We start from the raw sequence: 26,644 nt of genomic DNA, 5'->3' as shown, positions 1-26,644 counted from the left end.
GAGGCCCAGTAAAATTTGAATCCTTTCTAATTACCTATGAATCTGAGATAAAGAAAAATATTGCAAGGGATTACCATCTCAACGTACATAGGCATCTCAGTGTACATATCTGTAGGCAACTAGAAATAATTCAAATTTAACTGAACCTCCTTTATTTTTAATTACTAAATCTGGCAATCCTAATTTTGGATCAAGTTTAGAAGTGTGCTGTGGACAATTTTAACTTGCCCTTCAAAAGAAAATGATTGAAAAGAAACCTCAGCCCAAATTTGATGTTAACAGATAAGGATCTTTCTTTTCACAGGAGTCAAACTTCAGATGAAGAGAATGACAGTAATTGAGAGAAATGCATGTCACTTTATTTTATTCTTTTACTATTTAAGATTCCTAGTGAGAAATATAATTGTAATTAAATTTGATCTGATATACATTATCTCACAGGAGAAAGTCATGAAGATAAAATAGATGAATGGCATCCAATGACTGAGCCAGTTTAGATGGATTGTTGGCATTACCCCTTCTCAATTTTCTGCAACACTTAATGATGTTTTAGGCATTTCCTGTTAAATGAATGGGATGAACAAAGTACCTGAAACATTTCTAGAATCCCTACTGGAATAACTAATTATTACAGGCTACATGATTAATTAAGGTGACTTGATAACCTCAGAGAGGCACGGATGGTAGTGGGCATACTTAATCTATTTCCTATTCTATTTCGCTATCCAGTAAATATGTAATTTGCCTTTAGCTTGGGCTCTTACAAGCAAATCAGTAAAGGCATCTGAAAATTCTACCTTCCTAATTAAAATTCTGCTAACGTCTTATACCTTAAGAAGGGGGTATATTTTCAAATTATATATATAAGTGAAAGCTTGACTTATAAAACTCTAACCCCACCACACCTTGGCTAAGTAGGCTGCATAAATAAGAACAAAAAATCTTGAAATTTCTTGAGTTTTTGAACCTCATACACAATGAAAATTTCATACATCCCCTCATGTAGTGACAGAGACGTTTCCTACCTCTCCTTATACTTCTCGATTCATCCTTCAAAGAATTGTAATAGAATAATGGTTTATTGTCAGGGTACTCAAGACACTTGCAAATAAATTTAGACCTCGCTAATCATTTACTTTCTCTTACAACGTGTCACTGTTTTAAAAAAGCACTCTTGGAATTCAAATAAAGAAAAACAAGGCTATAGTTCATGTTTACTCTTGAAGTTGGAAGCCCTTAATTAAATTGAGGAAACTGAAGAGTCTTCCTAAATTATTTTCTGATGGCAGGTAGAATCAAAGCTAATATGTGGTGATATGGTAGTATTTTACTTTTATGATGCATTCAATTTTGTGGTCCACATTCTTAAAGCAGGAAAATCTTCAACTTCTGAAAATGTGATTTTGTAGTTTATATTTGTATGAAGGATAACACCAGTGAAAATGACTTCAGTTCAATCCTTTTTTCATTGGGGAAGATAAATCACCAATTTCTTTTTGTTGGTAGCTTTTCCTAAAATTTTCAAAATTCGTACTTTTGGTAAAGAGATCTACAAACCCTGCAAAAGCGTTGTTATATTGACTTTAACCTTTGAAAACTTAAGTTTGATAGGTGTTGATACTTCGGTGAAACATTATTTTAAAATTAATGTTATTAATTAATTTTTGTATGTTTAAGATTGTATTAGATGTTCTGTAAAACATGACTTAAAACTCTGTGTTTAGGAGAAAAAGCCATGATTTTCCCTCTAGTTTTCATTTCCCTTAAGTAAAGATAATTAGAGTGTCCCAGGCGTCTCAAGCTCTAGTCTACGAGAGGCTCTGCCCACCTACTATCTAAACATTATCTATATGAAATGATGTTAAGGCCCTCAGACTAATCCCAAACCCCAGGTTCTAGAACTGACATTGCCATGGATTAGAAATGTGTGAATCAAGTCACTTAAACTCTCTGGATCTCAGTTTTTCATCTGAACATAGAAAGTGTTAAGCTAGATCAGGGTTTCTTAACTACAAAACTATGGCCATTTGGAACTGGATAATTTTGGGGGGACTGGATAATTTTTTTGTCGTTGGGTTCATCCTGTGCACTGTAGGATGTTTAGCAACATCCCTGGCCTTCATCGACTAGATGCCAGTAGTATTTCCCCTCTACCATGTTGTAACAACCAAAACTGTCTCTAGACATTGCCAAATTTCCCCCTGGGGTCAAAATCTCCCCAGTTAACAACCACTGAGCTTGATTAGCATTCCCCAAAGTCCCTTGGTCCAAGGTACATGGGTCCTATGAGAATCTCTGAGAAAAAAAGTGTTCCATTGTCAAGTAATCATTGGGAAACTCGTTTGGTACTCACTTCCTTTGCCAGGTCCTCGCCTTCTACCTGAATACTAGAGGATTAGTCTTGAGAGAGCATCTCTGCTCACTCTATACCCTTGAGTTTGGTGATCTCATCTACTCCCAGGCTTCAAATTCCATCTACATGCCAGCTCCCACATTTATATATCTAACACAGACCTTCTAGCTGCCTCTTTACAATTCATCATAAGATCTCAACCCTGACATATTCAAGACTGAACTTTTGTTCTTGCCCCATTGAGCCTACCTGCCCTTTCACCCTCTCCCTCATCCTAGACATAAGGATATTGCTGAGGCCTGAACCTGACTCCTCCTTTCTTTCCTGCCCCAAGTGCAATCCGCTTTATTCATTTACTTTCAAACTATATTGTGTACGTGTCCTCCTTGCTTGACTAAAGTTGCCACCATCTCAGTTTAAGCTATCATCAACTCTCACCTGGAGAGTTCGATATCTTCTTAGCTGGTCTCTTTTTCCACCACCAACCCCTCTCCACACAGAGGGAAGAGATGTCTCCTTGGAACAAATCAAGCCTGTCACTTCTTTGCTGAAAACTCTTAATTAAACCATCTGTGATTTTACTGAGGATAACTGAATATGATCTACAGGGATCATGTGAACAAGGTCCTGTTTCTCTTTTCAGTCTCATTTTGTGTCATTTCCTTTTTGCTCCCAATGTTCCAGACACACACACACACACACACACACACACACAGTCTGCTCTCAGTTCCCTTGCAAAGGAACAAGAACTCCTAGCAACACTTCATAATTTAGCTTAAATGTCGCTTCTATAATGAGGACTTTCATGACCTCCCTCCTCTGTCAATGACTTCGTATCACATCCTCATGTTATATCTTTCTACTTTTCTTTAAAATACCAACTACAGTGGTAATATTATATTTATTTGCTTCATGATTTGTTTAATGTAAGTCTTGTCCAATGAATTGTAAGCTCCATGAGATCAACAATTATGCCCCCCTCTTTTTTGGTAGGGAGCAATCAATATGCTAATTTGGAAATTATTCTCAGACTACACAATATACAAGAAGACCATGACATAAACCTTATTAGGAAATGATATATATGTGGCCCCATAAATACATTCTAATGGTTTCATAGCCTGGCTGTTTTTCCTTCTCCACCCTTTCAGAAAAATAGCTCAGAAATGGAGCTTTCACAACTCACTTCTATTGGCTATGCCTTGATCTCAGGTGAGAAGTAACCTGACATTCTATTCATGTCACAGTGACCCAGATGGGGTACATGTTTCAGGAATGGAAGACAAAACATTTAATATATAGGAATTTTTCTTCTTCTCAGGTCCAACTAGTTGGGCAAGCCTCTGACTATCTCACAACTGTGTATGTGTCTTATCTCATATTGTTTCTTTTTGCCTACTTGAATCCTTTCATGGCTTTTCCCCCTGCCTCCAGCTTTATTGGAAAATAATTGACATATAACATTGTGTAAGTTTAAGGTGTACAACGAGCTGATTTGATCCACTTAAATAATCCAGAATGATGACAACCATAGTTAACACCTCCATCATATCATATAATTACCACTTACTCATAGTTTGATCACAACATCATATCCACAGCACCAAATTGGATCTTATTTACTCTCCTGGAAATGCAAAGTTCACATTAGCATGTTCAAAATTCTGATATTTGAGGGAAAAAATATGTTTTCCAACTTAATTGACCAAGGAACATTTTTCCCCCATAATGGTGATTAATATTTCATTTTAGGGAACACAGGGCTATATAATCTGTGAGGTCTCTTCCAGCTGATTGACTATATAGTACCTTATTTTAGAGTGAAATGCTTTGAAATATTCAATGCCATGTGAATGTTCAAATTCAAAGGCCTGTGAAATTATGAAGACTTATGTTGAGCTGAAAGTGTTGTAATAACAAAACTGTTATCCGAGAACACTGCAATCATGGGAGGGAAGTTAATTTCCCAACTAGAAGCTTTCATTGGATCTGTCTGTCTCCCCAGAACTGAACTTGTCAATCTTTTTTTTTTTTTTTTTTAACATCTTTATTGGAGTATAATTGCTTTACAATGGCGTGTTAGTTTCTGCTTCATAACAAAGTGAATCAGTTATACATATACACATGTTACCATATCTCTTCCCTCTTGCATCTCCCTCCCTCCCACTCTCCCTATCCCACCCCTCTAGGTGGTCACAAAGCACAGAGCTGATCTCCCTGTGCTATGCGGCTGCTTCCCACTAACTATATATTCTACGTTTGGTAGTGTATATATGTCTATGCCACTCTCTCACTTTGTCACAGCCTACCCTTCCCCCTCCCCACATCCTCAAGTCCATTCTATAGTAGGTGTGCGTCTCCATTCCCATCTTAACCCTAGGTTCTTCATGACCTTTTTTTTTTCTTAGATTCCATATATATGTGTTAGCATACGGTATTTGTTTTTCTCTTTCTGACTTACTTCACTCTGTATGACAGACTCTATGTCCATCCACCTCACTACAAATAACTCAATTTCGTTTCTTTTTATGGTGAGTAATATTCCTTTGTATATATGTGCCACATCTTCTTTATCCATTCATCCAATGATGGACACTTACGTTGTTTCCATCTCCTGGCTATTGTAAATAGAGCTGCAATGAACATTTTGATACATGACTCTTTTTGAATTATGGTTTTCTTAGGGTATATGCCCAGTACTGGGATTGCTGGGTCGTATGGTAGTTCTATTTGTAGTTTTTGAAGGAACCGCCATGCTGTTCTCCATAGTGGCTGTATCAATTTACATTCCCACCAGCAGTGCAAGAGTGTTCCCTTTTCTCCACCCCCTCTCCAGCATTTATTGTTTCTAGATTTTTTTGATGATGGCCATTCTGACCAGTGTGAGATGATATCTCATTGTAGTTCTGATTTGCATTTCTCTAATGATTAATGATGTTGAGCATTCTTTCATGTGTTTGTTGGCAATCTGTGTATCTTCTTTGGAGAAATGTATAGTTAGGTCTTCTGCCTATTTTTGGATTGGGTTGTTTGTTTTTTTGATATTGAGCTGCATGAGCTGCTTGTAAATTTTGGATATTAATCCTTTGTCAGTTGCTTCATTTGCAACTATTTTCTCCCATTCTGAGGGTTGTCTTTTGGTCTTGTTTATGGTTTCCTTTGCTGTGCAAAACCTTTTAAGTTTCATTAGGTCCCATTTGTTTATTTTTGTTTTTATTTCCATTTCTCTAGGAGGTGGGTCCAAAAGAATCTTGCTGTGATTTATGTCATAGAGTAGTGTTCTGCCTATGCTTTCCTCTAAGAGTTTGATAGTTTCTGGCCTTACATTTAGGTCTTTAATCCATTTTGAGCTTATTTTTTGTATGGTGTTAGGGAGTGTTCTAATCTCATACTTTTACATGTACCTGTCCAGTTTTCCCAGCACCACTTATTGAAGAGTCTGTCTTCTTTACACTGTATATTCTTGCCTCCTTGATCAGAGATAAGGTGACCATATGTGCGTAGGTTTATCTCTGGGCTTTCTATCCTGTTCCATTGATCTATATTTCTGTTTTAGTGCCAGTACCATACTGTCTTGATTACTGTAGCTTTGTAGTATAGTCTGAAGTCAGGGAGCCTGATTCCTCTAGCTCCATTTTTTGTTCTCAAGATTGCTTTGGCTATTCGGGGTCTTTTTTGTTTCCATACAAATTGTGAAATTTTTTGTTCCAGTTCTGTGAAAAATGCCAGTGGTAGTTTAATAGGGATTGCATTGAATCTGTAGATTGCTTAGGGTAGTAGAGTCATTTTCACAATGTCAATTCTTCCAATTCAAGAACATGGTATATCTCTCCATCTATTTGTATCATCTTTAATTTCTTTCATCAGTGTCTTATAGTTTTCTGCATACAAGTCTTTTGTCTCCTTAGGTATGTTTATTCCTAGATATTTTATTCTTTTTATTGCAGTGGTAAATGAGAGTGTTTTCTTAATTTCACTCTCAGATTTTTCATCATTAGTGTATAAGAATGCCAGAGATTTCTGTACATTAATTTTGTATCCTGCTACTTTACCAAATTCGTTGATTAGCACTAGTAGTTTTCTGGTAGCATCTTTAGGATTCTCTGTGTATACTATCATGTCATCTGCCACCAGTGACAGCTTTACTTCTTCCTTTCCGATTTGGATTCCTTTTATTTCTTTTTCTTCTCTGACTGCTGTGGCTAAAACTTCCAAAACTATGTTGAATAAGAGTGGTGAGAGTGGGCAACCTTGTCTTGTTCCTCATCTTGGTGGAAATGGTTTCAGTTTTTCACCATTGAGGGCAAGGTTGGCTGTGGGTTTGTCATATATGGCCTTTATTATGTTGAGGAAAGTTCCCTCTAAGCCTACTTTCTGCAGGGTTTTTATCATAAATGGGTGTTGAATTTTGTTGAAAGCTTTCTCTTCATCTATTGAGAGGATCATATGGTTTTTCTTCTTCAATTTGTTAATATGGTGTATCATGTTGATTGATTTGTGTATATTGAAGAATCCTTGCATTCCTGGAATAAACCCCACTTGATCATGGTGTATGATCCTTTTAATGTGCTGTTGGATTCTGTTTGCTAGTATTTTGTTCAGGATTTTTGCATCCATGTTCATCAGTGATATTGGCCTGTAGTGTTCTTTCTTTTTTACATCTTTGTCTGGTTTTTGTATCAGGGTGATGGTGGCCTCATAGAATGAGCTTGGGAGTGTTCCTTCCTTTGCTATATTTTGGAAGAGTTTGAGAAGGATAGGTGTTAGCTCTTCTCTAAATGTTTGATAGAATTTGCCTGTGAAGCCATCTGGTCCTGGGCTTTTGTTTCTTGGAAGATTTTTAATCATAGTTTCAATTTCAGTGCTTGTGATTGGTCTGTTCATATTTTCTATTTCTTCCTGATTCAGTCTTGGCAGGTTGTGCATTTCTAAGAATTTGTCCATTTCTTCCAGGTTTTCCATTGTATTGGCATAGAGTTGCTTGTAGTAATCTCTCATGATCTTTTATATTTCTGCAGTGTCAGTTGTTACTGCTCCTTTTTCATTTCTAATTCTATTGATTTGAGTCTTCTCCCTTTTTTTCTTGATGCTTCTGGCTAATGGTTTATCAATTTTGTTTATCTTCTCAAAAAACCAGCTTTTAGTTTTATTGATCTTTGCTATTGTTTCCTTCATTTCTTTTTCATTTATTTCTGATCTGATCTTTATGATTTCTTTCCTTTTGCTAACTTTGGGGTTTTTTTGTTCTTCTTCCTGTATTGCTTTAGGTGCAAGGTTAGGTTGTTTATTCAAGATGTTTCCTGTTTCTTAAGGTAGGATTGTATTGCTATACACTTCCCTCTTAGAACTGCTTTTGCTGCATCCCATAGGTTTTGGGTCGTCATGTCTGAATTGTCATTTGTTTCTAGGTATTTTTTAATTTCCTCTTTGATTTCTCCAGTGATCACTTCGTTATTAAGTAGAGTATTGTTTAGCCTCCATGTGTTTGTTATTTTTACAGATCTTTTCCTGTAATTGATGTCTAGTCTCATAGCATTGTGGTCGGAAAAGATACTTGATAGAATTTCATTTTTCTTAAATTTACCAAGACTTGATTTGTGACCCAAGATATGATATGTCCTGGAGAATTCCATGAGCACTTGAGAAAAATGTGTGTTCTGTTGTTTTTGGATGGAATGTCCTGTAAATATTAATTAAGTCCATCTTGTGTAATGTATCATTTAAAACTTGTGTTTCCTTATTTATTTTCATTTTGGATGATCTGCCCATTGGTGAAAGTGGGGTGTTAAAGTTCCCTACTATGATTGTTTTACTGTCAATTTCCCCTTTTATGGCTGTTAGTATTTGCCTTATGTACTGAGGTGCTCCTATGTTGGGTGCATAAATATTTACAATTGTTATATCTTCTTCTTGGATCAACCCCTTGATCATTATGTAGTGTCCTTCTTTATCTCTTGTAATAGTCTTTATTTTAAAGTCTATTTTGTCTGATATGAGAATTGCTACTCCAGCTTTCTTCTGATTTCCATTTGCATGGAATATATTTTTCCATCACCTCACTTTCAGTCTGCAGGTGTCTCTAGGTCTGGAGTGGGCCTCTTGTCAACAGCATATATATGGGTCTTGTTTTTGTATCCATTCAGCCAGTCTGTGTCTTTTGGTGGGAGCTTTTAATCCATTTACATTTAAGGAAATTATCGATATGTATGTTCCTATTCCCATTTTCTTAATTGTTTTGCATTTGTTATTGTAGGTCTTTTCCTTCTCTTGTGTTTCTTGCCTGGAGAAGTTTCTTTAGCATTTGTTGTAAACCTGGTTTGGTGGTGCTGAACTCTCTCAGCTTTTGCTTGTCTGTAAAGGTTTTAACTTCTCCATCAAATCTGAATGAGATCCTTGCTGGGTAGAGTAATCTTGGTTGTAGGTTTTTTTCCTTCATCACTTTAAATATGTCCTGCCACTCCCTTCTGGCTTGTAGAGTTTCTGCTGAAAGATCAGCTGTTAACCTTATGGGGATTCCCTTATGTGTTACTTGTTGTTTTTCCCTTGCTGCTTTTAATATGTTTTCTTTGTATTTAATTTTTGACAGTTTGATTAATATGTGTCTTGATGTGTTTCCCCTTGGATTTATCCTGTATGGGACTCTCTTTGCTTCCTGGACTTGATTAACTATTTCTTTTCCCATATTAGGGAAGTTTTCAACTAATCTCTTCAAATATTTTCTCAGTCCCTTTCTTTTTCTCTTCTTCTTCTTCTGGGACCCCTATAATTCGAATGTTGGTGCATTTAATGTTGTCCCAGAGGTCTCTGAGACCGTCCTCAGTTCTTTTCATTCTTTTTTCTTTATTCTGCTCTGCAGTAGTTATTTCCACTATTTTATCTTCCAGGTCACTTATCCATTTTCTGCCTCAGTTTTTCTGCTATTGATCCCATCTACAGTATTTTTAATTTCATTTATTGTTTTATTCATCATTGCTTGTTTCATCTTTAGCTCTTCTAGGTCCTTGTTAAATGTTTCTTGCATTTTCTCTATTCTATTTCCAAGATTTTGGATCATATTTATTATCATTATTCTGAATTCTTTTTTAGGTAGACTGCCTATTTCCTCTTCATTTGTTAGATCAGGTGTGATTTTACCTTGCTCCTTCATGTTACCTTGCTCCTTGTTTTTCTGTCTTCTCATTTTGCTTATCTTACTGTGTTTGGGGTCTTCTTTTTGCAGGCTGCAGGTTCGTAGTTCCCATTGTTTTTGGTGTCTGTTCCCAGTGGCTAAGGTTGTTTCAGTGGGTTGCATAGGCTTCCCAGTGGAGGGGACTAGTGCCTATGTTCTGGTGGATGAGGCTGGATCTTGTCTTTCTGGTGAGTAGGTCCACGTCTGGTGCTGTGTTTTGGGGTGTCTGTGGCCCTATTATGATTTTAGGCAGCCTCTCTGCTAATGGGTGGGTTTGTGTTCCTCTCTTGCTAGTTGTCTGGCATAGGGTGTCCAGCACTGTAGCTTGCTGTTCGTTGAGTTAAGCTGGGTGTTGGTATTGAGATGGAGATCTCTGGGAGATTTTCACTGTTTGATATTACGTGGGGCTGGGCATCTCTTGTGGACCAGTGTCCTGAAGTTGGCTCTCCCACCTCTGAGGCACAGCACTGACTCCTGGCTGCAGCACCAAGAGCCTTTCATCCACACGGCTCAGAGTAAAAGGGAGAAAAAGTAGAAAGGAGGATAAAATAAAGTAAGATAAAATAAAATAGTTATTAAAATAAAAAAATAATTATTAAGAAAAAAAAATTTTTAAGTAAAACAAAAATAAACGGATGGACAGACCCCTAGGACAAATGGTGAAAGTAAAGCTGTACAGATGAAATCTTTCACAGAAGCATACACATACACACTCACAAGAAGAGGAAAAAGGGGAAAAAATAATATATCTTGCTCTCAAAGTCCACCTCCTCAATTTGGCATGATTCATTGTCTATTCAGGTATTCCACATATGCAGGGTACATTAAATTGATTGTGGAGATTTAATCAGCTGCTTCTGAGGCTGCTGGGAGAGATTTCCCTTTCTCTTCTTTATTTGCACAGCTCCTCTGGTTCAGCTTTGGATGTGGCCCCGCCTCTGCGTATAGGTTGCCTGAGGGCGTCTGTTCTTCACTCAGGACGGGATTAAAGGAGCAGCTGATTTGGGGGCTCTGGCTCACTCAGGCCATGGGGAGGGAGGGGTATGGATGCAGGGTGATCCTGCGGCGGCAGAGGCCAGCATGACGTTGCAACAGCCTGAGGCACCTTGTGCGTTCTCCCGGGGAAGTTGTCCCTGGATCCCGGGACCCTGGTGGTGGCGGGCTGCACAGGCTCCCAGGAGGGCAGTGTGGAGAGTGACCTGTACTTGCACACAGGCTTCTTGGTGGCGGCAGCACCAGCCTTAGCATCTCATGCCCATCTCTGGGGTCCACGCTGATAGCCGCGGCTCGCGCCCGTCTCTGGAGCTCCTTTAAGCGGTGCGCTTAACCCCCTCTCCTCACGCACCAGGAAACAAAGAGGCAAGAAAAAGTCTCTTCCTTCTTTGGCAGCTCCAGGCCTTTTCCCAGACTCTCTCCCAGCTAGCCGTGGTGCACTAGCCCCCTTCAGGCTGTGTTCATGCTGGCAACCCCAGTCCTCTCCCTGGGATCCGACCGAAGCCAGAGCCTCAGCTCCCAGCCCCCGCCCGCCCCCGTGGGTGAGCAGACAAGCCTCTCGGGCTGGTGTGTGCTGGTCGGCACTGCTCCTCTGCAGGAATCTCTCCGCTTTGCCCTCCGCACCCCTATTGCTGCGCTCTCCTCCATGGCCCGGGAGCTTCCCACCTCTGCCACCCGCAGTTTTCGCCCTCGAAGGGGCTTCTAGTGTGTGGAAACCTTTCCTCCTTCACAGCTCCCTCCCACTGGTACAGGTCCTGTCCCTATTCTTTTGTCTCTGTTTATTCTTTTTTCTTTTGCCCTACCCATGTACGTGGGGAGTTTCTTGGCTTTGGGGACGTCTGAGGTCTTCTGCCAGCATTCAGTGGGTGTTCTGTAGGAGTTGTTCTACATGTAGATGTAGTTCTTATGTATTTGTGGGGAGGAAGGTGATCTCCGCGTCTTACTCTTCCGCCATCTTCCCAGCTCTGAACTTGTCAATCTTATGTTCACATTGTTTACCTGCCTATTGATATTGTGTAGCTATTAGGGCTCAGCCATTGTGGCAATGAGACCAGGTTCTCAACTTGGGAGCCAGGACTCCTGGATTCTCTACATAGCTTTGTGTTTTATGTGATAGTTAAGCACTCAGAGTATCAGTCTATCCATGAGCCTACTGCAGAATTTTTGAGGGCAAATATGATAAGGCACATAAAATATTTTTGAAAGCCTACCAAGTATCACAAAAATTAAAGACCTTATTAGTAGTTACACCAAACCAATTTTCTAATCATTACTAAGACTTTAGACCCAACAGATTATGAAACCTATGTTTGCTTTTATTAAATTTGGTATTAAAAGGATGAAATCATTTGCGGTGATCAGATATCATGAAAATTAAGTTGGATGGAATGCTCATGTGATATGAAAAAAATGTGACTCCCTTCTCACTGATTTTAGTGAAACGTATCTAGGTCTTGATTACTCAGACATTGGATACCCACACCCTTAGGCTAACACCAGGAACAGATGAATTAGGATACTGTATTTTTCTTTAATTTGGAAAAATCACAAAGAATGAAATATATTGGGCCGCATCATATCTGTTGAGCACCAGCTCTGTACCAGGGTGTGTGGTCGGTGTGATGCATCCGTTATCTCATGAAATAATCACAGTGTCCTGGAGGAGATTTGTGAGCCTTTGAATTACACCATTCAGCTTCCGAAAGGGGACAAAGGTCCCCTTGCCCCTGCTGGAGTCAGGGTATCTCCCAGAACTCTTACCGACACAATCTGGATTTGTGAGTTCTAAATGTTTTCTAATTTGGAGCACTCTTTTAATATTTAGATATATGGTTGATCATCATTATTTGCAGGTTCTCTACTCATGAGTATGCCTACTCTCTAAAATATTATTTCTAACCCCCAAAACCAATAATTATGGTGCTTTTATGATCATCCTTGGACATGTGCAGAGCAGCCAGAAATTTGAGCAGCCCATTGCTCACAAACTCAGCTGAGCTGGAACAAGGTGGCATTCTGCCTTGATGGTTCAGCTCTCATACCATGGATGTGTCCTTTCGGCACTACATTTAGTGCCAATTTTTCACATTTTTGTGGGGTTTTGTTGGTGGTTTCACTGTTTAAAGCTGTCCCTAAATGTGGTGATGAAGTGCTTTCTAGTGTTCCTAAACACTAAAGGCTGATGTGTCTGATGGAGAAAATATGTGTGTTAATTAAGCTTCACTCAGGCATGAATTTATAGCTCTGTTGGCTCTGAGTTCAATGTTAATGAATCAACATTACATATTAAATAAGGCACCTTTAAAGAGAAACCCACATGAAACAAGGTTGTCCTTTGATTGGTTGATAAAAATGTAGGCTCCCAGGAACATGACACTGTGTTTCCTCTAGAAGCAATACTTTGTATTCCCTAATTTAGTATTTGTGATGTCTTTATAGAACACAACTACTGCAAATAACAAGGATAGACTCTATCTAAAGACACCATTGCACTTGACTTTCTTTACTGCCTGTTCAATGTCAGATATTCTGATTAGTCAGCCTTTGAATGGAGATTGGGAAATTAATGAAAGATCTTAAAAACCAAGTTTTAAACTGATGGAACTTTTATGAGGAAGTCATAAAGGCCTGGAATCAAAGATTTATAATGGGAGCCCTCATGAACCCAACTCTGTGAGGCAAATAACATCAATATCTCACTTAATCTAAAACTCAGCAGAATCCAGAGTCATTATTTTCTAATTTGGAGCACGATATCTTCCTAGGTAGAAAGAAAGAAGAGCAAAAATTGGAAAAATTCCAATTTACATGGTTTTAAAAAATATTCATACAGTGTTACTGCCAGGTATGACTCAAACTAAGTTTGTCAGAAATGGTGAACTGTTAAATTTAAGTTAAGCTAATAAAATCCATGCGATCCCCAAGGGCCTCCATTGTATGCTCTCACATAAAAGGTTAATTTATTCCAATCATTTAATTTATTAAGAACAGAAAGGGCATATTGAGATACTACTGTAACATGACTTTTAAAATTGTAAGTAAAACTATGACACAGAAAGTTCTAACCTTTCATTACTTGCCTCATTCCTTTGTAATAAATGAAAAAATTACTTCAAGGAAACCTTATTTTTTTCATTTATAATCAGAATCTTTTAACAGAAAGTGCTGTGTAAAAACTTGATGAGTTACCGCCCCTGAGATTCAAGTTATATCGGTAGCACTTACTTTTTTTCCCCAACAATATTGAATCAGCAATAATTTGTTTAAATTTAGGTGACTATCTTTTCAAAAAAAAAAAAACCCAATGATTCTTAGATAACTTGTCAAAAGATAGTGTTTCAATTTTGAGGCAAGTGCTGGGTTATTATATTCACTTATGAAAACAAGTTAATTTATCTTTCACATTGAATATTATTTCTAAAATGTTTGTATCAATAGTTTGGAAGTCCACACCAAAAGTATCCCAAATGATACGGTAGATTATTAATTTAGGCAACATTTTATTTAATGTTTCAGTAGGATAATGATATTGTAAGCAATTACACTGTGTCAGATAGTTGCTGAGATAGTTGCTTTGTCTGTATTTTTTCTAATTGTGACTAACTACCTATGATAAATATTATTATTTCCACTTTATAGGTAAAGGCACTGAGGTACAAAAGGCCTAAAGATTTTGCTCAAGGGGTATAGAAAGCTAATACAGGTTGTTAAAGAAACTCATTCAAATTTAGATCTAGGAAAACATCGAAATTCATTGCTTTCTGCTACTTTTAAAATTATTTATAAATAAAACTATATGCTAATATATACTTTTTAGAACTTGGTAGCTTGTAATAGTAAATATGACATAAATCAGAATATTTCTAATTGATTAATCACTGAGGGTTTAAAGAAAGCTATTTAAAGGGTCATTAGTCATTCTTGCTTACATAAGCAAATTATCGTTCTATTTTCGCCTAAATATTGTCTACCAAGTGGTACAGTTGCAGCCCAGGAAAAATTTATCTAAGGACTTTATGACACTCTTTCCAACCCTGTGGCTGCTTTTAAATGGTACTCATACACCCTTGACAGGTTGAAAATTAAGTGTGCTTTATGGATAGTTTCTTAAAAGGAATGGAAAGTATGAGTGATTGGTGTCAAATAGTTTGTCTTTCACAGCATCAAATAAATAGTATTTTCTCAGCCTTCTCTGATTCTTGTCATACTGGAATTCTTATCGTTCAACGCGGCATGCTTTCTGCCTTCCCCACTTTCTACTCAATACCATAGCTTAATTATATTTTTCCACTGAGATATAATTCCCATACCATAAATTTACCCTCTCAAAGTGCACAATTCAGTTGTTTTTAGCATATTCACAAGGTTGTGCCACCATCACCACTATCTAGTTTTAGAATATTTTCATCACCCCAGAGGGAAACCCTCTACCCATTAGCAGTCTTTCCCCGTTCACTTCTCCCCACATCCACTGGCAAACACTACTCTACTTTCTGTCTCTGTAGATTTGCCTATTTTGGATATTTCATAGAAGTAGAATTGTACAATACGTGGCCTTTTGTGTCTGGCTTCTTTCACTTAGTACATCATTTTCAAGTTACATGAATTTTGTAGCATGTATCGATACTTCATTCCTTTTTATGACTGGGTGGTATTCTGTTGTATGTATATATCACACTTGTTTATCTATTCATCAGTTGATGGTTTTGGGGTTTCCCACTTTTGGTGATTCTGAATAACGTTGCTGTAAGTTTCCATGTGAACATTGGTTTCATTTATCTTGGGTAGATAATTTCATCTTTCCTCTCATTTTTCATTGCTTTTTCCCCCAGCTTCAGGAATGCCCAGAACAATAGGAACTCTCTGAATTCTTAACCAAGCTTGATAAGCCATGGCCGTCACATCTCCCTAAACCTGATCTTCATTTGCCTGTCTTTTCCCAGAGCCACCAATTGGCCAGATGCACCCCCCACATGGCAGCGTCACTCCTCAGAAGAACAGCAACCTGCTTGTGATTATTGTGGTCACCGTGGGCGTCATCACAGTGCTGGTGGTGGTGATCGTGGCCGTGATTTGCACCCGGCGTTCTTCAGCCCAGCAGAGAAAGTAGGTAACAGCTAGTGCCCAAGAGATGAGAAGTCACTGCTTGACCCGACTACCATCTTTTTGAGTTAGATTTTTGACGGCTCTCTTCCTGTGTGCTTCCATAATTCACTACGTGTTCCTCATCTCCTCTCCAGAGCTGGGCAAAATCTTGCCTTTGTCCATTCCAGGCCCATAACTTAAGAGGGTGAGGACTAGGCTTGCAGAATTAATAATATAATCCACCTGAACACTCACTCTGCATTTCTGTTTGATTTTACTTCTTGAGACCAGATTCTTCCTTTCAGATGAGAGCAGGTATTCCTTAAGTAACACTTAGAGAGTGGACTTCACCATGTCCCTACTTATAGCCCTCTCTCTGCAATTATGTATAAAACCTTGGAGATGTGTATTCCTCTAAAAGTATTTATGTATCCCTTTTGGTGAGAAGGCCTGTAGGCATTTAATCAATGCTTGTTGCATGAATGACTAAGTATAGACTACCAAACTCAACGTAATTATAATACTGTGGAATGTTTAGTTTGGAGGCAGTAGTTAGGATAGACGAGAGACTCCAGAAATTCAAAATGGTTCATATTTCCTGGCTATGGTGGATTTTCAGAAATTAAAAATTTTGAGGGGTTTAAAAATATTTTCATATCATGCAGCTCTAGGTTATAGCACATGCAGAGAAAGATATATCAAAGTACAAAGTTTGGAATGGAAAAGGGGTTTTAATTCAGCTTATCCCCTCCCAGCGATACCCCATAAACAGCATATTAACCTTGTATCAACCAGTTGTGGGAATCAGCAATAACCTTCTGGTTATTTTCTGCCTCTCTAACACTTTTCAAACCCAACATGATATGTCTTTTTCCGCTGTGCTCTTCTCACTGGATTGGCTACAATAGGCTCTTTCCTTTTTTTTTTTTTTTTTTTTGTGGTACACGGGCCTCTCACTGTTGTGGCCTCTCCCTTTGCGGAGCGCAGGCTCCGGATGCACAGGCTCAGTGGCCATGGCTCACAGGCCCAGCTGCTCCGCGGCATGTGGGATCTTCCCAGACCAGGGCACGAACCCGTGTCTCCTGCATCGGCAGGCGGACTCTCAACCACTGCGCCACCAGGGAAGCCCAATAGGCTCTTTCCTTAATTTTTGTTTTTGGCCTGAGGCATGGTGTTCTGTAAGTCTGAGGCATGGGCCCATAGGTGGCTGGTTTGACAACTGTATACCATACACATTGCTGGACAAAGATTCTCTAGCAAATAATTTTCCCTCTTCCCCTGGTAATACCTTAGCCTTTCTCTCTTTTTAAAAATGCTGTGACCCTGTTTGTTGATTTCTAGTGTATCTTCCAGCATTTTGAAGTAAGGTATTTAGTAACAGGATACAGGAAGATGTACATACTGAAGAAAGTACCATAGGGTATAGATGCAGTCTTCGCATTTCATTTATTTAGATGACAGGTCAAATTTTATATCCAGCTGCCTTCATTTGACTGGACTGTCTTGAAGCTGATGATAGCTGGTGTGCTGGTCCACTGTTTCCGAACAGAGAACCAGACAGAATGAGATTAACAAGGTGGGTCTCCTGTGTAAGCATCTGGGAAGTCATAATCGCCCACTGAGCTTCTAGAGTGCTGGGCACTTGGTAAGGCTCTGGGGGAAAATCACTGTGATTAAGTCATTGAACAATCTCTTGGTCCAGCAATCCCAGGAAAGGGCTTTTGTAAACAAAGAATGGTGAAAAATCAAAGCTGCAGGTCTCTGAGGCAGAGCTGAGAAAGGTTCACAGAAATGGAAGCAGGGAGGGCAGCAATTTCTGGCCTTATTTCATGACAGTTTTCAAAACATGGATGTGTTCACAAAATGAATTGAAATAACTAAACCATCTGTAGTGAGGTGTTTTGTTTTGTTTTGATCATTTTCATCATTGTTAGAAGAATGTTTGAGGGTTATATTGACTTGATGAACTGAACTCCTGGACCTGTGTTGTTTCTCCACAGAGAAAATGCTAGTCTTCTCCATGTGCAAAAGTGGGATTTGGTGCTATTTTGGGAAACTCTCAAATTGTCCTAAATCCCACCCTAAGTACTTCGTTAGAAGCTTGAAAGTTTTATATAGAAAGAGTAGAAGCTGAACCCTGGGTATCACTTGTTTTTAAAATTAGGGAATGATTGAAAGAATAAATCACTCCATGAATGACTGAAAACCCAAAGAAAGTGAATCTGTATAGCTCCTATGCTACTGCCGCTTGGGTTTTTCCTCACCCTACTCCCAAAGTCTCTTAATATTTACTTGGCATAGTTTCACAATTTAGCTTCATATATTTTTCTTCAGTAACAGGCCCAATGGCACTCATCCTGATCTCTTTGTTTGTATATGTTAACAGAGAAAAAGAAAAAAAGAAAATCTCTCCTTTAAGATATTTCTGAGTTTTAGTTTAGCTTTTCTTGATTTCATTGAGAGCTCCTCCTTCCCCCATACCACCACCACTGAACTTTGTAGAACAGATTAAATAATGCAGATGAAAGCAAAATCAATTCTAATTTGAAACAGAAATAATGTCCATTACAGGGCTCTCAGAAATGGGAGTTTAATGTAATTAATAAGGTGAAGTAGGAAATATCTGTGTGCTTCTTCAATATCTCTTTATTTAGGACTGCTGGAGAAGGTAAATTGTCTATGTGTTTTACTGGGGGACCTGAATTACATCCACATGGATTTGAAACATATTTTTGTGTACTCTCAGTAATACTTCATTCAAGTCAGTGTCTACACATTTTATTCTGTGATTTATGTAATGAGGTAATGAGCTAGCTTATCTGATTGACTCACACTCTAGTTGGTAAGATTTTCTTTTTATGTTATAAAATAACTAACAGAAGTTAGAACCCAAGTTCTAGTTCTGATTCTACCACTTCTTTAATGGAATTAATAATATTTAATTACACCTAAGGGAAGACCTAGTCTCTGAATATCGGTTTCCTCAAATAAGAAGTGGGACTAAATAGTTTTCTGTCAACCCTCTACCACTAAAATTCTCCACGGACTACTACTAAATTACAAAATCACATGGTAACATTTAGCTTCAAATTCACAGGAAATGAAAATAACTGCATTTGTTTTTAGCTATTAATTTAAAATTTTTTTACCACTTTGAAGAGACTTCCCTTACACATTCTGAATTAGTGAGATTATAGTAGAATATCATAATATTGAAAATTTGTGTTTTAATAAAGCTTAAATTGATGGGGGATTTTGGTACTTTGTAACAGAGTAATAATATTTTCCTGGCCAAAATGTAGAACGTGTATTTTTTTTTTTTTTTTTTTTTTGTGGTATGCGGGCCTCACTGCTGTGGCCTCTCCCGTTGCGGAGCACAGGCTCCGGACGCGCAGGCTCAGCGGCCATGGCTCACGGGCCCAGCCGCTCCGCGGCATGTGGGATTTTCCCGGACCGGGGCACGAACCCGTGTCCCCTGCATCGGCAGGCGGATTCTCAACCACTGCGCCACCAGGGAAGCCCTAGAACGTGTATTTTGATAAGTTAGAATGTATCTACAGATACTAAAGAAAAAAATATTTGACATTGAGACTATCCTGGAAATTCTGGACACATGTTTATCACATGAACACATGGGTAGATGGTCAACAACTTGTCCAAATACATTAAATTTAAATGTGTAATAAAATTCAAGGTTTACATGGTAAAATCACCAGTTAACTAAGCCTCCTCTTTGATTTGACGTGTACACAGCAAGTTTTAAGTATCCACACACATTCAAATCTTAACAAAAGTAATTACCTTCAGTACTGAAGATCAAATGTTTCAACTCAAATGAAATCTGTTGTACTTTACTATAGGTCACTTTCACTGATTTTCAAAATTTTAACATTTCATTGGTTTTCAGTATTCACCACACAAGAATTTTAACTGACAGCCACTTAAGATGTCAATATATCTTAATTCCATCTCAGAAAAGGCAGGTTTATTTGAGTATCTAGGACATATTTTCTCTGGTTTTCCAATACAAGTTTTTTGTTTTGTTTTTAGTAGCAGTCAGTATAGTAAAAATAATCAGTATAGATAATTAGGAGGCTGGAAAGCTTTGGGAAACATTTGGATGGAGGAAAATTTTTTAAAAATAATGACACGTTTTTATCATTCAATTCAAGTGATTTCTATGTGCTTGGTGTGTGATCTACAAAGTAACAAATCTGATGAATGTTAACTCTTGAGCTAAAAACCTTTCTGCAATTTCCCACTGACTTACTGATAGTTTAAATGTGTCTGTTATGATTTGGTGCCCTCTACTTTTTCAGCTTTCCTCCCTGCCATGCCCCAGGGCATGCTCCTTGCTCCAACATGCCTTTTTTCATTCATTTATTAAACTCCCACTGTCTCACTGATCTTTGCATTTCTAGTCCTTAGCATACTTCTTGACACATTTACCATTCCATAAATGTTCACTGAATAAACAAGTGGATACATGTTGTAAAACAATGGGTGATGTTACAGAAAGGAAGTAAAGAGAGTTTGCTCCAGTATCACTGGAGGAAACCAGTGCACACACAGGGAGCATCTGGCCAGCCCAATAAGACAAACAGTGATCAATGCAAGGTGAGTGGTATAGAGAGAGACCAGGGAAATGATTTAGCTATTCTAAGATTACACAGACCTAAAGTGGTAAGGAAGGTTTCCTAACGAAAACAGGCTTGAAGGGAATCTTAAAGGGTAAGTAGTTTGTAAGTAAAGACAGTGAAGACGTTGTGGACAGAAGCAAGATCAGATAGATGGATGGATGGATGGATAGATGGATAGATACATAGAGATAGATAGATAGATACATACATACATACAGATAGATGGATGGATGGATAGATAGATACATAGATACGGAGATAGATAGATAGATAGACAGATAAAACTAACAAACAAAACCTGCCAGAATTTGATTATGCTCTGGAAGCTTTGCCACAGTATGAGAAAGAGCAGAGAGAGCCGTGGAAGATTCCTTGCTTTGCCTTTATTCAAGAATACATGGGTGGGGCTTCCCCGGTGGCGCAGTGGTTGAGATCCGCCTGCCGATGCAGGGGACGCGGGTTCTTGCCCGGTCCGGGAGGATCCCACATGCCGCGGAGCGGCTGGGCCCTTGAATCGTGGCCGCTGAGCCTGCACGTCCAGAGCCCATGCTCCGCAATGGGAGAGGCCACAGCAGTGAGAGGCCCGTGTAACGCAAAAAAAAAAAAAAAAAAAAGAAAGAAAGAATACATGGGTGGGAAGAGACCCTCCTATCCTGCAGCTATTTTTGGAAGCCAAAAGATTACTGGTACCTGTAAGAAAAGGTGTGTGTGTGGGAGGGATAAACGTGACATATTCTACATCAAATAGAAGAAATTAGCTTTATAATAAAAACAAATAAAACCAAATCATTCACTTAAAACAGTGCTTCTCAAAGTTTCAGTGCATCAGATTCCTCTCAAGGGCTGTTAAAACACAGATTGCTGGGCCTCATGACCCCCTTCCCAAGTTTCTGATGGGGTGGGGCCTGAGAATGTGCATTTCTAACAGGTTCCCAGGTAATGCCGATGCTGCCGGTCCAAGGACCACACTTTAGGAACCATTGCACGGGGTTTGCCTACATAAAATTTTTATTCCAAATGGTGAGATAGAGGAACTGCAGACCAAAACGGACAGCAGTGATTATGTCAAGGAACCAGCAGATGGAGAGAAGGTTGGGGTAACAGCTGTTCCTACAGGTTTTAGGACAGATTTCACACAATTTAGTTATGAGCAAATGTCAGTGTTATTACATCCCTGCTATATGGACCACAGGGCTACTACAAGCAGGGGAAGGAGGCCTCTCCAAGGCCAAAGCTTTCTCTCTTGATAAGAGACATTATAGAAAGCAGAAGTGGTTAGATGGTCTTTCATAGAATATATACAGAAAGGAAATAAAGTCTGCTAGAGATCTTTAGATTCTTTTTTTAATTATTTTTATTGGGGTGTAGTTGATTTACAGTGTTGTGTTAGTATCTGCTGTACAGCAAGGTGTATCAGTTATACATATATCCAGTCTTTTTGGTTTTGTTTTGTTTTTGTTTTTTTCGGTACGCGGGCCTCTCACTGTTGTGGCCTCTCCCGTTGCGGAGCACAGGCTCTGGACGCGCAGGCTCAGCGGCCATGGTCCACGGGCCCAGCCACTCTGCGGCATGTGGGATCTTCCTGGACCGGGGCACAAACCTGTGTCCCCTGCATCGGCAGGCGGATTCTCAACCACTGCACCACCAGGGAAGCCCTCCAGTCTTTTTTAGATTCTCTTCCCATATAGGTCATCACAGAGTATTGAATTGAGTGTTTGCAAAGCAGAAATAGTGTCACAGATGTAAAAAACAAACTTATGGTTACGAAGGAGGGGATAAATTGGGATTGACATATACACACTACTATATATAAAATAGACAACAATAAGGACCTACTGTATAGCACAGAGAACTCTACTCAATACTCTGTAATGACCTGTATGGGAAAAGAATCTAAAAAAATGGGGATATTTAGATTCTTGATGACTGTCAGCTAGGTAGATAAGCAGCTTCTCAGAAGAGGTCTTGATCTGATTAAAATCCATCAGAAAAATGCCTGTGAATTTCATCAGGAATAATAATTTCTTTCCAGATGGAGGTTGTAAATCATAACATACTAAAAAGGTTCTGCCTCAATCAGGTTTAGAACTGTTTTTTTAATAGAATACGCCTGGGGATGCTTGTTACGGAGGTCATGGGGACTGGTAAATGAATGAATGAATAAGGCATGATTGTAAGCAAGGGAAACCAGAATTCATCACTTCCTTCTAGTTTCAAAAATTATTTGACAAACTTCTTTACCACAAGCTATTTAAATATTGAGTTATCATGGACGTTCTGACGATCTCGTCCTGGATTTGAGAACTGGTGTGTCTCTGTATGCAGTCATATAGGCACCAGGGTTTAAGTTATTTAGCATTTTGATTTGTTAGAAAGATAATGGGGTGAAATCTCCAAGTTTGAAAATGACATTAAGTTCTTCTAAGTGACCAGAGATGGAGTACATAAAGAGCTACAGACTCATTTCCTGTGGGCAGGTGAAGTGTAAGGAAATGAATTCAGGGAATAAATGGTTAGCAAGAGGGTTATTATCTTAAACACAAGAAAATGATCTAGGGGTTAATGATCTAGGGGTTATTACCATTGTCTAGAGTCAGTGTGAGCCTGCTGCCAGGAAATCAGCTAAGTGCAGGTGCTTGTTGGGAAAATAGTAGAGCAGAAAACCCGGCATTATTTCTCCACTAAACTACTAAATAGATATGAAGTCTGAGGTTCTCCGTTTTTCTCCTCATCAGTATGCTTCAGGAAAGACAAGAAAAAAGAATGTTCAGAAAAATTCAACAAATCACACTACTAAACATTTATTAATTGCTTAATATGTACAAAGCATCTTATCCAGTAATGGGGACACCAAAGCCATTCTCAGTGGCCTTGCACAGGTTACAGTCTCCACTGAGAGTAGTTTATATGAACCATTTAGCTAACATGAAAGCAGTTATCCTCATAAAACCATTCACTGCAAGAGAGGAAAGTGAGAAAGAGGTACTTCTCTGGGCTTCTACCAAAGGTTAGATTTTAACTGTCTAAATTCCGCCTTACGAAGTCACATTACTGTTTTAAAAGAAGCAGAAGCTACAAGTGGAGATTTTAAAAATTATAAAACTGGGGGCTTCCCTGGTGGTGCAGTGGTTGGGAGTCCGCCTGCCGATGCAGGGGACACAGGTTCGTGCCCCGGTCTGGGAGGATGCCGCGGAGGGGCTGGGCCCATGAGCCATGGCCGCTGAGCCTGCGCGTCTGGAGCCTGTGCTCCGTCCGCAACGGGAGAGGCCACAGCAGTGACAGGCCCATGTACCGCAAAAAAAAAAAAAAAAAAATTATAAAACTGTAGAGCAAAGGTTGAAAACCGTTTCTGAAAAGGGCCCAATAGTAAATATTTTCGGCTTTGTGGGCCAGGTGGTCTTCGTTGCAACTCCTCAACAATGCAACGGGGAAACGAATGAGCTTGGCAAGGTTCCAGTAAAACTTTCTTTACAGAAATTGGCATCGGAGCCCTCCACTGCCGGCCAGGGAAGATGCTGAGTCCAGTGTGGCAGTGGCTACGTCTGGGGCGGTGCAGCCTCCTGCTGGGGTAGGCGGAGGCCTCAGCCCCGTGGAGCTGCCTGAGCAGAGCAGCTGTGGGCAGCGCTGTGTGGGCAGAACCTGGTGTTGACGGGAACCATTTTCATCATCCTGCTGGTGACTGTAGTCCTTATGGCATTTTTTAAAATTTTGTAGCAAATGCATCACTATTTATCACAAGCACTTTATGTTAACTTGGATTCTTTCTAAATGTTTATCCAAAACAGTGTAACAAAATAGTAGCTAAGAGTTCATACAGAAAACCCCTTCCACCCCAGACTTTTACAGACTGCAATCCCTTATGGCATTTTGTGTCTACAAGCCCATTCGGCACCAGCGACGACCGAACAAGCACGTCCTCCACAAGCATTTGGGAACAGAATAAGTTCTGTTACACATGGGTTAGTGGAGAAGTTGGAATCAGAACTTTAGTGCTTGGAAATAATCTTTGGTCTGGACAGTTGGTAAATGCTGAACGATTTAGAAAAACATCTAGCCGTTATCTTATCCTAACCCTGCAATGCAAGCATTTGGCCACGGAGTCTGCTTCTCAGTGTTTCTTTTTATATGTGGCTGTACTTGTTAAAAGTTAAGACCTGAAGCTCCAAGGTTCAGCGTAAAGATGGAGTGTAGAAAGCATAACTTGGTGAGTGGTGTAAAAACCACACCGGAAAGGACTAATCATTAATGTCTCAGAATATTAAGACGAGGAAGACCTAACATGTAGACATTCCCTACTTTATAACTGATCACAATGGGTTGAGAATCACAAGTGTTTTTAATTATCCCAAGTCGGCCTAGATACTCCATTTGCAAAGCAGCATCCGCTGTGGGGAACGTAGGCCGCCATTCCTCACGCTGCTCAGAGCTCTGTGCTCAGATACCCGCACTGAAGTTGGGCTCACAGCAGGTAGGCCTTTGGCCATGGGCACCCTCGGGCTGGGAGGCTCTGGGGGTGACTGGAAGTGTTAGCCGTTGGCCCGGCTGAAAAAGAACTCGTCCTGCTCAAACTCATTGATCTCCTTGTCCTGCTTAAGCTTAAGTCTTCCCAGCCCGTGGCCTAGGCGTCAGGGCAGCTTTTCCCATCTGGAATATTTTCAGCCCCGGGTGGGGAGGGCGCAATTGAATTGCGTGTTCACCATACAAGGCCGAGTGGCGGGTGGGTGTGTGTTTACACACATTTAATTTCAGCTTTGAAAATGCTGCTTTTCCTTTGCACTGTTAGTGAACTGGATTTCCCCCCCCCCATGGAAATGATACTTTTGCGCTTACAGTGTTTATTTTATTTTAAAGGTGCTAGACTTAACTTTGTTATTAAATTAAAATGCTTGTGAGCCTGCGCGTCCGGAGCCTGTGCTTAGCAACGGGAGAGGCCACAGCAGTGGGAGGCCCGCGTACAGAAAAAAAAAAAAAAAAACCCAACAATTAAAATGCTTGTCTTGTTTGTGCACTGATATATATATATATGTATACATTATTTTTAACAACCCGCACTTAATGTGAAATAACTGATGTGGGATACTGTAACTGACCTAAGGATTTTGCTTGTAACCCTAGCATTGAGGCACTGAAACGTTCACTGTTCTGTGCTTTTGAGCCAAATATCAATTAAAACAAAAGTAGAATCTTAAAAAAGAAAACAACAGCAACAACAACCAAAAAAGCACACAAAAATAAGCAGTGGAGGATTTGGCCTTCAGGCCGTAGTTACCTGACCCCTGCTGTAGAGAACAGCCGATAGGAGCATCATGCTTTTGACTCAGCATGCAGGGAGCATTGGAACCTCACTAGCCCCAAGAGGATACTACTGCTGAAAAATAAATTAACGATTGCTAAATTCTTATTGAGGAAAATAAGAGACATTCGAAGCACACTTCCAACGTGACTTCTCTTTTCAAAGGATGGATCTTACTGTGTTTGAATCCGGACACTTAGTGACTCCAAGACGAAAGTATTTTATTCTCCTAAGAATGCACTCATGCAGCCTTTTGTCTTCAAATAGCCAGCTTCCCAATTGCACATGAAATTGGACAGCTAAGCTCTAGACTCTCTTCTAAGCCCCAATCTTGGCGGTTGGCACAAATTCTGGCCTTTTTATTTCTATCTGCCCTTTTGAAGCAACTCTGTCATTTATCTCCTAAACAGATGTTGCAGTCGGGTACCTTATGCCTAGCTCCAAAGATTGGCATATGGCTCCATCTAACCCATTGTCACCTTGTGCTCAAATCTGCAGCAGGAGAAGCTGGAGTAAGGTGCTCTCTGGCAGGCAGCTGGGGCCCTGGGGATCCAGCACCACATCTCCTGTAACGTGGTGAAGCTCCAGGGGAGAAGAGGAAAGGCAGCCAAGACAAGTCTGCCAATTCCTGGATTTCACAAGTTTTCTCCTGGGAGCACTTTTGTTTCCTTCCCTGCTTCTAACTTGAATTGACTGAGAAAAAAAGAGGAAGGGCCATTGAATAAAGGCACTCACATTTGCCTTCTAATTTTGTTCCGTAGGAAACGGGCCACCCACAGTGTTGGCAAAAGGAAGGGCAGCCAGAAGGACCTTCGGCCCCCTGACCTTTGGATCCATCATGAAGAAATGGAGATGAAAAATATTGAGAAGCCATCAGGCACTGACCCTGCAGGAAGGGACTCCCCCATCCAGAGTTGCCAAGACCTCACGCCAGTCAGTCACAGCCAGTCAGAGACCCAACTGGGGAGCAAAAGCACCTCTCATTCAGGTAACTTTCATCTCTCTGGCATCAGGAAAAGCATCCCACTCTGAACCCCACAAAGGAGCTCTTGACTCCCTCTTTTGTGGATATACCCTTTCCACTAATTTGCACATCATTTACCAACAGTTAA

The 26,644-nt window shown here is 39.7% G+C and overlaps 1 protein-coding gene across 3 annotated transcripts in view; it reads left to right on the top strand.

The window, feature by feature from the left end:
* The window catches only part of DCC (DCC netrin 1 receptor), a 1,166,577-nt gene that overhangs the window by 1,052,814 nt on the left and 87,119 nt on the right, over positions 1-26,644 (top strand). For all 3 annotated transcript variants that reach the window (XM_067014926.1, XM_067014925.1, XM_067014924.1), the window contains 2 exons: positions 15,458-15,620; positions 26,294-26,520. In XM_067014926.1, the coding sequence (XP_066871027.1) occupies positions 15,458-15,620; positions 26,294-26,520 (390 nt within the window). The remainder of the gene's footprint in view (positions 1-15,457; positions 15,621-26,293; positions 26,521-26,644) is intronic.

Source organism: Kogia breviceps, chromosome 15, assembly GCF_026419965.1.
Source record: "Kogia breviceps isolate mKogBre1 chromosome 15, mKogBre1 haplotype 1, whole genome shotgun sequence".
Taxonomy (NCBI): Eukaryota; Metazoa; Chordata; class Mammalia; order Artiodactyla; family Physeteridae; genus Kogia; species Kogia breviceps.
The sequence above is the reverse complement of the archived record's forward strand: the minus strand, read 5'-3'. Positions and strand labels throughout refer to the sequence as shown.